The 13,706-nt window shown below is 37.2% G+C and overlaps 1 protein-coding gene across 1 annotated transcript; it reads left to right on the plus strand.

Annotated features, from left to right (window-relative positions):
• The first annotated feature begins 1,792 nt into the window (after positions 1-1,792).
• Positions 1,793-13,505, plus strand: LOC118043793 (FIP1[V]-like protein). The gene is made up of 9 exons (XM_035051866.2): positions 1,793-2,792; positions 4,844-5,085; positions 6,877-7,003; positions 7,077-7,145; positions 7,274-7,411; positions 7,889-7,990; positions 8,100-8,434; positions 9,732-11,379; positions 12,305-13,505. Exons 1-9 carry the CDS (start codon positions 2,019-2,021, stop codon positions 12,887-12,889), a joined length of 4,020 nt encoding a protein of 1,339 aa, XP_034907757.1. The 5' UTR covers positions 1,793-2,018; the 3' UTR covers positions 12,890-13,505.
• Positions 13,506-13,706: the final 201 nt, after the last annotated feature.

The raw sequence follows: 13,706 nt of genomic DNA on the forward strand, positions 1-13,706 counted from the left end.
TAACACCGGTGAGTGGAGAATTTTTTTTACAAATTTTATTAGTCATTTCAAATTAAAAAAAATGTCTTTTATTATTTCAAGTGCACAGTTAAATGACTAAAATACTATTAGAATCCAAACAATTAAGATTATAGTTAAATGACACTTTGATATTTTTACAATGTTTTTACATAATTATAATGTCAGATGAGGAGACATTTGATATTTGACTAGGCTTGAAAAATAATAAAAATTAAAATGCACAATGGAATGACTAAAATACAATTAGAAGCAAAAAAAAAAAAATAGCCTCAAACGACTTTTTATTTTTTCCAAAGATTTTTTGTTATTCTTTGGTCAATAAATTGTTAGAGGGTTGGCTACACAACAATATATGTTGTGGTAGGGAGATTAATAACCTATTTAAAAGTATATTTATTATATGTCATTGATGATAATAAATAAATAAATAAAGAATTAACTAATAGTTATTTATGATTTTTTGAACATTTTTTTTCCATTAATGGTGTCGCTAATCAATGACCGAAGTATCTTAGGAAGTACTAAACTAATAGTAAAAACCTAAGTACTTGTAAAAACAATTTCAATCGATGGTATCTAAAGATCCTCTAATTATAAAGTCTTTGATGATAATGGTTAATCAATGTGTTCAAGAACATTATTTTCTTCTTCTTAGTTTAGGAAGTACCAAATTAATGATAAAAAACCTAAGTATCTGGAAAAACAATATCAATCAACAGTATTTAAAGATGTTTCGGTGATAAAATCAATAACTTTATGAAAAAGACAATAAATAATTTAAAAAATTCTTAAATTGTAACTTATAAGAATAAAGGTTTTTGTTCTTGTATTTTAGGATTATCAATTGTTTGAAGCATATGAAAACTATTTAAAGTTGAAAAAGTCTTAACCCTCTCACTAGATGGTTCATTGGATATTTATAACCTTCAAAGTCATCTTTAAGAAAAGAAAAAACTAGGAAGTTTTATTATTTTAATAGCATTAATAAAGGTAAAATACCTTTACATTTCTTTAATGAGTTAATAAGTGTGGTAAAACTCCTAAGAGACCTAATATACATCTATAAATATAGAGATATTATTACCTTAAATATGAATAATTCATGTAATTAATCTAAATATAGAGCTTCATTATCCTATATTTCTAAAATCAATTGGACCTATCATATAGCCAAACTCATAAAAAAGATATGATTTACTAAACCTATGTTACTTTAGATTTAAACAGATAGCTAAATTCAAATATATTAAGTATGACAACATACTAAACTTGTGTTTTATTAAATTTAGCTAATGGCTAAATCCAAATATATTGGTTATAGCAATATGTCAGGTCTAATATAGATGAGTTTAATATTGGTCTAGTACTTTATTTTATTGCCAAATCAATAAAAAATATTGACTAATCAGTTCTTTTCCTCCTTCCTTTCTTATGTTGAGTAAATGGTGTATTTTTAATAACTCCAACCAAATATATTTTATATTTTTAAAATTATTTCAAAAAAAGATTTTTAACTATAAAAAACAAATCAATTTAATTCAAGGAGTTAACTATTGTTTGGTAGGCAAATGTCAGAAAATAAAACAAAAAACAAACCCAAATCTAAACTATAGTTATAAAGAGCCAATCATAGAATCGATCTAATTTAAAATCCAAGTTATAAATTAGTAGTTGACTTAGATGAGCTAAACCTTTATCTTTTAAAAAAACTCAGAAGATATCACGTTGAATACAAAAAAAAAAGAAGATATTTCCAAAAACTCGGCTTGATCAAAACTCCAATTGACCCATCAAGTGCCTGACCCAAACCAAATGAAGCTGCCGGATCTCGTAACTACGACCCAAACCAACCGCCTCTCGCCATGCTCAATACTTCACAAATAAAACACGAAACAAACACGCCCCCCAAACCTCAAAACCCTTTGTCTCGCTAGCTTTCTTCTCTTTACTTCTCTCTGAAAAACCAAGAACTCTCTCTATCACTCTCTCTCTCTACGATGGAAGACGACGACGAATTTGGAGATCTCTACACTGACGTCTTACGTCCATTCTCATCATCCTTATCCTCTACTCCGCAACCAACACAACCTCTCTCTGCACCCTCTTCTCTCCACCGTCCGATCGATATCAACGACGCTGTCAAGGACGACGATGACGAGATCCTCCACGGCAATCCTCCTGATCCATCCAATCAAAACTCAATTCAAATTACCTCTTATTCAGCTCCTCGAATTAGGGTTTTGGGAGATGCAGAATCGCCTATTAAAGGATCCATTGGCGAGGACACAGAGGTCAGTTTTGATATCGAGGAGGTTAATACTGGGATTCTTGAAGATTCGGGCCCGATTATCCCTGGATTGATGGGAGATGATTCTAGAAAGATGGAAGCTTCTGCTGAGATCAGTGGCGGTGGTGGCGATTGGCAAGACGAGGAGGAGAGTGATAGCGAGGATGATTTGCAAATAGTGTTGAATGATAACACTCATCCTGGCGGGACCATGGGAATTGATAGAGAGATCGGTGATGATGACGATGATGACGAGGATGGGGACCCGCTCGTGATTGTCGCTGATGGAGATGGACCAAATCAAGCGATAGAGGAGCAGGACTGGGGTGGCGGTGAGGATGGGGGTGCGGCTGCAGGAGGTGGGGCAGAAGGCGAGAGGAAAGAAGGAGGAGAAGCGGTGGGGAAAGGAAATGCGGTGGTCGGACCGAAGATTGGGTATAGCAATCATGTGTATCATCATCATCCGTTTCATTCTCAGTTTAAGGTCAGTGTTGTAGTTGTTGATGTTCTATGTTGAGCTTTAAAAGAAAGAAAGAAAGAAAGAAAGAAAGAAAGAAAAGCAAGTCAGGGCTTTTGTAACTATTGTACATATGATATGAGTGGGTTTTATAGTTCCTTGTCTTATAAATGTATGATTACTTGAAAAAGTTGAATGAAAATTCTTAAATTTACTTGGTTATGCTCAAGAATTTTATGTGCTTTTTTCATGGTATTGCTTCTTCTAGATACATTATCTGGCTTCAAGTTTCAAAATTCCCTAAATACTGCAAGCCATCGAGGATTAATTGGTTTGCAAAATTTCATTCACCTCAATTGTTGATATTTCTCGAACGAGCTTTGGTATCTGGGAAGCATATATTTGTGGAGAATTTTTTAGTCAATTGTTAAACATGTTTCTCTTGGGTTAAACAACCGCGGGATCTTCATGAAGTAACCACTTGGGTAGATTCCTAGTTGTTATGCAAATATGAAAATTTGAAAAGCTTTTCTAATTGCAAGCACTTTTCCTTGGATTCTCCTGCAATGACATTATTGCTCGGGAACAGATGCAATGGACAACGATGCTAGCACCAAGATTACATCCTGTGGAAATCTTTGGCATGCCAACAAACTTTGGCATTGGTTCCTCTTAGATTTCATGATTGTCATTTTACCTCCCCTGCTCAAGTTTAGCCTTTGATTATGAAGGGCTCCTTTGCTCCACCATGTCAGAATGCCTTGCAGTCAGCATTTTTTCCCTGTGGGTCACAATAACAATCTTTGGCCTTTGCGATCATCAGTTTAAATAGGTGGATATTGTGAGGATGAAAATGACGATCAAGATATCTTTGTTGTTGATGCATGGGGAGCTGTTATAGCTAGGCATGTCTCTCCATGCTCAAATGTGTCAATTAAGTTCATGGTTGTTGTAATCGTTATCTGGGTTGACCTATTGCATTTGTATAATAGGGGTAATGCTGCGGTAGGAACACCTGAGAAGGTAAATAAGTGCTTGAGATGCTTGGTAAAATTTGCTCCATTTTGTTATGGCCAAGAAGATGTGCATGTAATTTTGCAAACAAATGGTCTGCAGCCTATTATTTATGTCTTGATAGTCCCCACAAATATTTAAGTGAACATTTTCCCTGGTATATTAGAGGTAGTAAGTAGTATTATTTGATGCACCCTACAATGACATAGGATATGCATATCTTTCTCCTGGTATTATTTGCTTCAGATAGCCATGAACTATTCTGAGCTAAACTCATTTATTCCTCTTCATTCATTGAATTGTCTAACTCAAACTCAAAACCTACAACTAGTTAATTCCATTGACATGTTACTTTTTGGAATTGGAATCCATATGTTTGAGATGCCTTTCCATTGAACATTCATAATCATTTTTCTTTTGGTTGAAAACTTGTAATAGCCCCAGTGGTCAAATTGATATGTGGTTACTCGCCTGGTATTTTTGAAACTATTCTTACCATCTTTGCTCTTATTGCTCACTTCCTCCTTGACGCCCAGCTGTTAAGTTGCTTTCCATACCTTGAGTTTCACCATCTTGCCTGTCTCTTTGTGCAATTTTTTTTTTTTCATTTTCTTGCCAAGGGAACGTTTCATAGGGAAAATTATAACTTCTTTGTCATTGCAGATTCTATCTTGGGCTTGAACTTCATATATTCTAAAGCTGAATAGGTTGACCTTTTCCCATGTTTTGATTTGGGCCAATTCTGTTGTTTGTTGCTAGTATGATGAAAAGTAGCCTTAATTTTGATATGATTTATGTTCCTAAATTGGAAGCTTAATTTTGATGAGCCATGCTTAACTTATGCCAGCTTGTAGTTTCTCTGTGCACATAAGAATAATTTTTTCAAGTTAATTGTGTATGTAGAGTTCTCTTCACCTGCATTGTTCGGTGCAACTGCTTACTTTTGTTTTTAATTTGGTGCCAATGGCTTTCTTTTGTTTTTACTTTTTAATTTGATGGCCTTGCCTCTTATTTTCATTTCATTTCCCTATCAACATTATGGCTTATTTTTTGTTGGAATGCAGTATGTAAGACCTGGTGCAGCACCGATGCCTGCAGCTACTAGTGTTGGTCCTGGAGGAACTCCAGGTCAAGTCCGTCCTCCTATGAACATGGGTGCTATAGCTGGTCGAGGTAGAGGTGACTGGCGACCAGTAGGAATAAAAGGCGCCCCTCAAAAGAACTTTCATCCAGGATTTGGGGGGTCTGCTTGGGGTGCAGGGAGGGGTTTTGGCAGTGGAATGGAATTCACGCTTCCTTCCCACAAGTAATTTTCACTTAAATTCATCAACTGGTTTTTTCTCTCACTGAGTTTCATTACATTATTTTGTTTTTATCAATTATCTTGCATTTAAGTTGTAAATTATTTACATCATTAGCTGGATTTTTACATTGTCACAGCTAGTTTTTTTGGTCAATGGTCCATGTGACATTCTATAAAAGTTGTTGATACTATGTGTGTGTGTGTGTTTGAGGCTCCATGCATCTGAATTTGACTTAATCAAATATATTTGAATACGATGCTCACTGTCTATTGAGTTGAAATTTAATTTCTAAACTATGCTGGGTGTTCAAGATATCTGCTGTATATTCTTATGGTTTCATGCTTTTCTTTCATCTTTGTTGTCTGCATCTTTCTCTCTCTTACCTGCATATGTGGATAACACATGCAATGCTACGGACCCATGGCCAAAAGAAAAGCACTGAGCCAAGAAACTTTCTTGCTCTTAATCTTTTTGGGGGTATCAATTCTTTCATTCCCCCCCCCCTCTCTCTCTGTGTGTTTACAAATTCTCTTTTCTCTCTAATCATTATAGTAGGAGAAGCATATATATGTGCTGTTGCTTCATTGTCTGTTACCATGTTTCATTGGGTGTTCTGACTGACTGACTATTTGCTAGAGAGGCACAAAATCTCATGTTACAAGAGTAATAAATGACAAGTTCATCAACGATAGATCAAAGCCTTCCATATTTACATGATTCCATGTTTGGTAATATTTAGGGTTGCACCATCATTGATTTTCTTGAATCATCCTCATGCTATAGATTCTACCTTGGGTTTGGATTAGATGTATGGGTTCTTAAAGCCTTTGTAAAAGAGTCCTTTAGATGATTTGATTTTAGAATCTTTTCCATTTCCTTAAGTTCACTAAATAAGGTGAGATGCAGCAAGTTCTAAGGCATTCTTGAAGTAAAGTATGAGATGGATTTAGGGTTCTCATATGAGACCTGTCATGGGTGGCGGACAGGATTAGCCATCAAGGGGGGCTTCTCCATTTCAAAACAGCCTGTAGTTTTTCCTGCATACTCTCTTCTGGATCAACTATGATCCTGATGATATTTCTCAAATATGGTGGAAATTGAACTTGAGATCCACCACCTTGCAGGAGACACAGAACCTGTTGAGATGGTACAAAATGCAGGTGCTGTTTCCATAGCCTAAAAGGCTGTTGACGCTGCCCTTCCTAAAATTTATATGAATAAAAGCAACATTTTTTTTTAGTATGGCTCCATTAAGGTTGCATATATGAGCCCTTTTCCTACATTTATGTGTTGTGTGGAATACCATTTTCTGTGAAACATATTAATTTTAAATCTGTACTTTGGTCAATCCATATTCAATAATTAGATAGATTTATAAATCAGATGCTTCTTGGAAATGGGAAATATGTACCCCACCCCTTTGAGACTTGACATCTTCTGATCGCCATCTGTGCATGTACTGTACTGTCTGACCTTCAACCTAAGCAAGCTGTTTGTTTGGTTTATAATCGCATAAACTCCTATATGGAACAACCACCACACAATCATCCTGCTCTTCAATCTTCACCTAATACACTGTTTAATCCCAGGCCTTGTCATGCTGATGTCTTTATCTAGTGAGTTGAAATTCACTATAGTTGTTATGTGTTTGCATGTCACATAAATCCTTTTGTTTGGTCTTTAATTTGTGAGCTGTCCATTTCAGTATGGGACTACCATGCATTGTCCAATTGAGCTGTATGGTTGGTCCTGACTCCTGATGAATGATTATCAATCCTCAATATTATTTTCAGGACCATATTTGATTTTGACATTGATGGCTTTGAGGAAAAGCCATGGAAATATCCTGGCGTGGACATATCAGACTACTTCAACTTTGGTTTGAATGAGGAGAGCTGGAAAGATTATTGCAAACAGCTGGTGAATATTGCATTTTAAATTGTATTATCTATTAGATATATGAATATGTAAGAGGATCATTTCAATTGTGCAGGAACAATATCGACTGGAGACTACAATGCAAAGCAAAATTCGTGTTTATGAAAGTGGGCGGGCAGAGCAGGTAATTGTATGCTTAGGCATCATGCATGCTATGGCTTATGGATATTCATACATGTAAAATAAATTGTACATTTCAGTTTTTACTTGGTGAAGAGGAAAGTTTCTGATTTTCAATTGAATTCACTTTAGGAATACGATCCTGATTTGCCACCAGAACTAGCAGCAGCAACAGGTTTCCATGCTCCAGTTGACAATTCAAATGCTGGAAAGTCAGACATTGGACAGAGTGATTTGACTAAAGGATCTGCTCGTATGCGCCAACAAATAGTATGTTTTGACTTCCATTCTCTTCTACATATTTAGCATAAAATTTGACCATTAATTTTTCATAACCAGAGACAAAAATCCTCATCTTTTTGAGTAGGCTCTCTTGTATAATTCATCTACTGCCTGCAACTTAAACATATCCGTTCTTGTTGCATAGCCAGGAATGACTCATCCTTATTGTCCAAATCATTCAAACATGGTTTTTTATTTTTCCTAGTGGGACACTCCATCTATTAAGACTTAGGATTTTCACTAGTAAGTCTCAGATTCAAACGTTGGGAGTGATGGCTTGGAGTGTGGATTTAGGGATCGGAGGAGGGCTACTCTTATTGTGTAGTACAAGGCCCATTGGCCTCCCAATGAACCAAAAAAACACAGTTTTCTATAAAAATGTTTTAAAGATGTCAGATACTCTACATTTATCATTGGTTCCGTGTTGCTCTGAGGACTCAATGGTTTACTTTATTTGCTTTTTAGCCAACTGGAAGAGCAATACAAGTTGAAACTGGTTATGGTGAACGCATCCCCTCCATTGAAGGTCGAGCTCCTCGACTACGTGATTCTGATGCCATCATAGAGGTAAATAAACATTTGTCTTTAATTGCACTGATATAGCCATATTCATTTGATTGATATCTGTGCAGTACATATGCAGTGTAGATTAACTAAAAGTTTCTTTGATGAATAGATTGTCTGCCAGGGCTCTCTAGATGATTCTCCCCCAAGAGATGGTGTCCAGGATGGAGCGCACAATGATCCTCAAAAAGATGACTTTAAAGTGAGCGATGCATCGGAAGATGACATGGAACAGACAGGAAATGAATATGCTGGTGGTTTTCCACAGGCCTACAATGGTCGAAAGGGTGGGAGGAGAACACCTTACATGAATTCTGCCCACAATATGTCTGAGGGAGATGTTTTGCCCTTCCATCCCAAAGCACCAGCTCCATACCACCAGACTGGTTCTAGGGGTCACCCTCCTTCCTACCCTGGTAGGGACTCTGGCACCCCTCATGAGGAAAGGTATGAAATAAGGCTTACCATAGTCAATTACTCTATTATGGCAATGCAGGACAGGTTCGAGGAATATGCATTTGTTTGTTCTGTGATGGGCTAGGGTTGTTAAATTGGGAATTTAGGGTTTCGGATTGATGCGGAATGTATAAATTGTTTTAAGGTTTTGCAAGTGGTTGGACAACAATGAAGTTTGGTGACAAAATGTTGACAAATTGAAAAAAAATAAAAATGGAGAAGAATGAGTATGGTGGTTAAATGTTGAAGATTTTGGTTTTCTTTTGAGTGGTTTAATGGGTATTGAGTTGAGAAAGAGTTGGGGTAAAAAAGTGAAAAGTAGGGCTGTGCTGGCATAATGGTTGATAGTGGCTACTGGAGGATACTTTGGGGGCTGTAGAATAATTATGGCAGTGGCAACATTTAGAGAAGAAGAATAAGTGTTCAAAACAAAATGAGAGAATTCTTATAGAAATGCCTTTAATTAAACCAAATACTCTTGATACTTCCTGTGCCGCGTGTATTCAATTTGGATAGAGCTAATATGCCAGCATCTGCTTATTTTCTCTCTTTTTATGAATCTTTTTGTGTTTCAGATATCAAGTGATAGGCATTTGACATTTGAAAGCATCTGAAAGACATGATAATCTTGATGAGTACCTTATAGGAGGAGATTCTAGAGAATATACTTAGGATGCCATAAATAGTGGGTAGGGATGCACAAGTCCCCCATCTGGAGGTTCTTATATGTATATCAATTTTCACAAGAGTAGTGCCAGCAGGTGCAATTTGGCCACCTTTCATATGCTTCACCGAAGCATGGTCAGAGGATTCTAAAAGATCATGAAAATAGTGAATTATAGATTAAATGTAGACCGAGTTCTAAAAGATCACGAATGTGAGTTAATGATTTCTTAGGAGAGAAACTAGAGGTATGCACATTTCTATGTTCAGTCATAATTACACTCTTGTGTGATACTGCTGGTTATAGTGTTTTACTTGTCAATCTGAAAACTCACATTCGTCTGCCCCTGAATTTGGAGTACTTAATGGACCCATGGATATTTTCATCTTTAACCTATTCAGTTATAAATTGTGATGAGATAGTTTTTTTTTGTATTAGAGAATTTATTTTAAGCTGTAAATCTCGTGTTTAGCAGGCCATAGGCTGTTGCCATAGTGAATGCTTGATGGATCAAGAATTCATTAGTCGTAGTTTTCTTTTAGTTTTGATGTTGATTTAGTCTTCACTTGTTAAAACTGCACCTGAACTACTGAAATTTTTTTAACTCTTTCCTCTTCTTCACAGTCGGATGCAGGGAAGATCACGTGATAGTTCTCCTCATTTAACTCCCAGTCAAAACTCACGAGAAAAGAAATTTCTTGATGACGTGGAGGAAGAATCAACTGAAAGTATAGATGATAAAATCAGTCCACTGATATCATCTCCTATCACAGTTCGAGATGCAAGAGAGTTGAGTACTGAGGAAAAAGATGATGTTGAGCCTTTGCAAGCTGAAGGAAGCTCTAGATTGGGAAGGGATGAAATGACTGAGAATGAAGAAACCACTAATGATAAGGATGGAAATGTGCACCATTCTACAAGGAAACAAAAGGTAAGTTCTCATGTCGAACAGCCTGCATTGCAACAGCTTGATGATGAGGAAGACTCAAAGGCTGCAAGAAGCAGTGAAAATAGCAAAGCAAGATCAGGCAGTAGCAAAGATTATCAGAAATGGCAAGATGGTGTTGAGGAGGAAGTTGTTCAAGATAGACGTTCTAAACGCTCAGGGAGCATCAGACGGCACCTTGATGAAAATGAACAGAATTTTCAAAGAAAGGATCGTGATGTGAGAAGAGAGATGGAAAGAAATCGTGGTGTAATAAGAGGGAGGGAGGATTCTTATCCTCGTAGAGACCTGGATCCTAGCTTGCCCCATCATTTGCATATGAAACCTGAGAGCTATGATAGGCGAAAGGATCGTGAAAATCCAGATATCTCTTGGCAACAAAGAGATGAAGATCCACATAGCAGAAAACATAGAACTGAAGACAGGAAGAGGGAACATGGAGATGAAATGGGATCAAGGCACCGGGGTAAGATTCGGGAGACTGAGAGGAGTGACAAAGATGAACATCTTCATTCAAGGAAACAGTTAGAGAATGGCAGCTACAGGATCCATCATGATAAGGATGGCAGTTCACGGCACAGGGAAAGAGATGACAATTTGAAGAGTAGGTTTGAAATGGTAGATGACTACCATAGCAAAAGGAGGAAAGATGAAGAATATGTGAAAAGAGAATATGCTGATAAGGAGGAGATCCTGCATGGCCACAGAGAAAATACCGGTCGCCGAAGGCACGAAAGAGATGATCAGCAAAGGATTAGAGACAATCTTGATGGTTATCACTCTGTTAAGCATAAAGACGAGGTCTGGCTCCAAAGAGAGCGGGGTGAGAGGCAGAGGGAGAGGGAGGAGTTATATAGGGTAAAACAATCCAGTGAAGAAAATTTACCAAAACGAGAGAGAGAAGAAGGGCGAGCATCTGCAAGGAGCGGGCGTGTTGTGGATGACAAAGCATGGGCTGGCCATGCTTGGGGGAAAGATGAATATAAAGTTTCTGATAAAGAGTACCAACTTAAAGATACAGTTCGAATCAGTGAACACCAGAAAAGAAGGGACCGAATGGAGGATGAAAGCCTTTCACATCATAGGGGACGTGATGATGTTTATGCACGAGGAAATCAGTTTAGTAATGAAGAGAGAAGATCCAGGCAGGAAAGGTCAAGCTCTCGTGTTGATCGCACTGTAGATACTTCTGTTAGCCAAAGGGTGCATGAGAAGAAGCATAAAGAAAACCCAAGGAAGAATAAAGAATCTGATGGTGGAGATCATGGCACTTGGGGCCCTTCCAAAAGAAACCAAGACAACCTGAATGGTCACAGTGATGAAACGGTATGTTCCATGCTTAGCTCTAGAAAATAGAACTTAAGGAGTACCCTCTTTAAGGCAGATAATTGATAAATGAAGTAACATATAAAACTGTCTTTGATAGAAGAAAACTGTATTAGTGAAGGTAAAACAGAACATAAATACAAGGATGCATCCTCCTAATGACAAAACTAAGCTAGCAGAAAGCAACTGGGATATCCAAACAGAAAAGCCCTGAAATTAAAAATGCACAACAGCTGCTGAATAGCTACCAATTCTCTAATCTGCTTTATCTCCAACTGCCAAACTACCCAATAGATACCGCTCATCCACAACATTTTCTCATCCATTCATTTCCTAAACCCTTCAGGTGGATCCGAATGACTCCACCCTCTATGCCACAGAACCATGCAAAAAAAAGAAAAGGTGTAGTCTTCCTGTTACTGAAGCACATCATACACGCTCAAGGAGATAAAAGCCTTGTGAGGTCATCTCACTTTAAGCAAGTCTGATAAAATCTGAACTGATATTCAACATGATGCAGAACTCACTTTAAGATATGTGTTATATATAGTCTTTCAACTTCAGTATCTAATATTACCAATGACAGGTACAGTGGAGATCTAGGTAATTGGGCAGGCAGTGCTGCAAATTCCTAGGGTTATGCTTAGGAATGCCTAGCCATTTTGATTGTTAAGATTTCTTGAAATTAGTTCACAATGGTGGGCTACATTCAGATTTGATTTTCTTTATGGAAACTTATTTATTGTTAAGATTTCTTGAAGTTCACATCGAGAGCTTAGATGGGGTGTGATCATTAATTTTAAAATCAAGTTTTCATACATGTACTCTTTCCCTAGGCAACTCATTTGGTTGTCAACTAGTTGACCACTTGCTGATTAAAGTGCCTTGAACTGAGCTGGTGCTGTTCATCTTTTACTTTTTCTAGGTTTTAAAACGCTCTCGTGAGCCAGGAAGCAGAGAGGCTGAGATCTTGATGCAATTGAACTCTTCCAAAAGACTCAAGAAAAATGCTTCCTCGGATGATGAACAACAAGATTCCAGGAGAGGACGCTCAAAATTGGAGCGTTGGACAAGCCATAAAGAGAGGGATTACAATATCAGCAAGTCATCAGCTTCCTTAAAGTTTAAAGAGACTGATAGGAATAACAATGGTGGATCTTTACAAGGCAATAAACTTTCTGATGAACCCCCTAAGAAAGTTGAGACTGTTGAGAAGCAGGCAAAAATCGAGACTGTTGAGAAGCATTGCACAGGTGAAGAGAAAGATGTTGCTGATGCAGAGAATAAGGATACTGATACAAAGCCATCGGAGGACCGGCACCTGGACACGGTTGAGAAGTTGAAGAAGCGGAGTGAGAGGTTCAAGCTTCCAATGCCAAGTGAGAAAGATGCCTTCTCAGTAAAAAAGATGGAGAGCGAGGCAGTGCCTTCTGTCAAACCTGAGACTCCTGCAGATTCAGAGATTAAACCAGAGCGGCCTCCTCGAAAACGAAGGTGGATCAGCAATTGAAAGCGAAGTTGAGAATACATGTTCAAGTGCATTGCCCTATTGATTTTGAGAGCCTTGTTCCTGTCATACGCCAGTGATTTAAGATGGCTTCCAGGGATGGCCATGTACCTCAGCGACAGCGATAAAATCTTCGTAACCATGTTGTTTCCATACTTATTTAATATCTATGTGTACATACTAATAGATGTAACATTGAACTGGTCACTGATGCTGGCCCCAGAATTACATTTAGTGCCAATCTGAACTGCAGTACACCGATTTAATCTGCGGTGGCGTGAGGGTGAGATACGAGACCCACAAATACTGTTAACAGGATAGTCCTTGAGATGAAGCACTAGTTGAAAGAAATCTGTATGGAGGAGCACTGGTGCAATACTTTTGTATGCTGGAAGAAATTCTCATAAATGTAGATGTGGACTAGTGATATTGCACGATTATCTGTATTTATCATTTCTTCCCTCTTTATTTGGGGAAGGAAGCGGGAAGCAGATGTGATCAGAAATCTGCTTTTGTATAAGAGGAATGAGTTTTAGGAAATGATCAGGGCAGAAAAGGAGTCCTATTAGTGGCTCTCTGTTCACCTTTTATATTTCTCATGGAGTGTTTCGGTTTTCTATATAGAGCCCTCTGCCTTGGGCGTTGGCCTTGTGTTTAGTTTAATATCTGGTTTGTTTTTGTATTTTAAAAAGTATTTTTAAAAAAATTTAAATTCTTTTATTTGTTTAAAATTAATAAAATTTTTAATATTTTTTAATTATTTTGATTAAAATTATTTTTTTAAAATATAAAAAATATTATTTTAATATATTTATAGAAA

Source organism: Populus alba, chromosome 6 (assembly GCF_005239225.2).
Source record: "Populus alba chromosome 6, ASM523922v2, whole genome shotgun sequence".
NCBI classification, from domain to species: Eukaryota; Viridiplantae; Streptophyta; class Magnoliopsida; order Malpighiales; family Salicaceae; genus Populus; species Populus alba.

Excerpts from the sequence above, each read along its gene's own strand:
- LOC118043793 (XM_035051866.2), top strand. The coding sequence starts at position 2,019 with ATGGAAGACGACGACGAATTTGGAGATCTCTACACTGACGTCTTACGT. Across the intron at positions 7,146-7,273 it reads AAAGTGGGCGGGCAGAGCAG|GAATACGATCCTGATTTGCC; the intron begins GTAATTGTATGC and ends AATTCACTTTAG. Across the intron at positions 7,991-8,099 it reads ATTCTGATGCCATCATAGAG|ATTGTCTGCCAGGGCTCTCT; the intron begins GTAAATAAACAT and ends TTTGATGAATAG.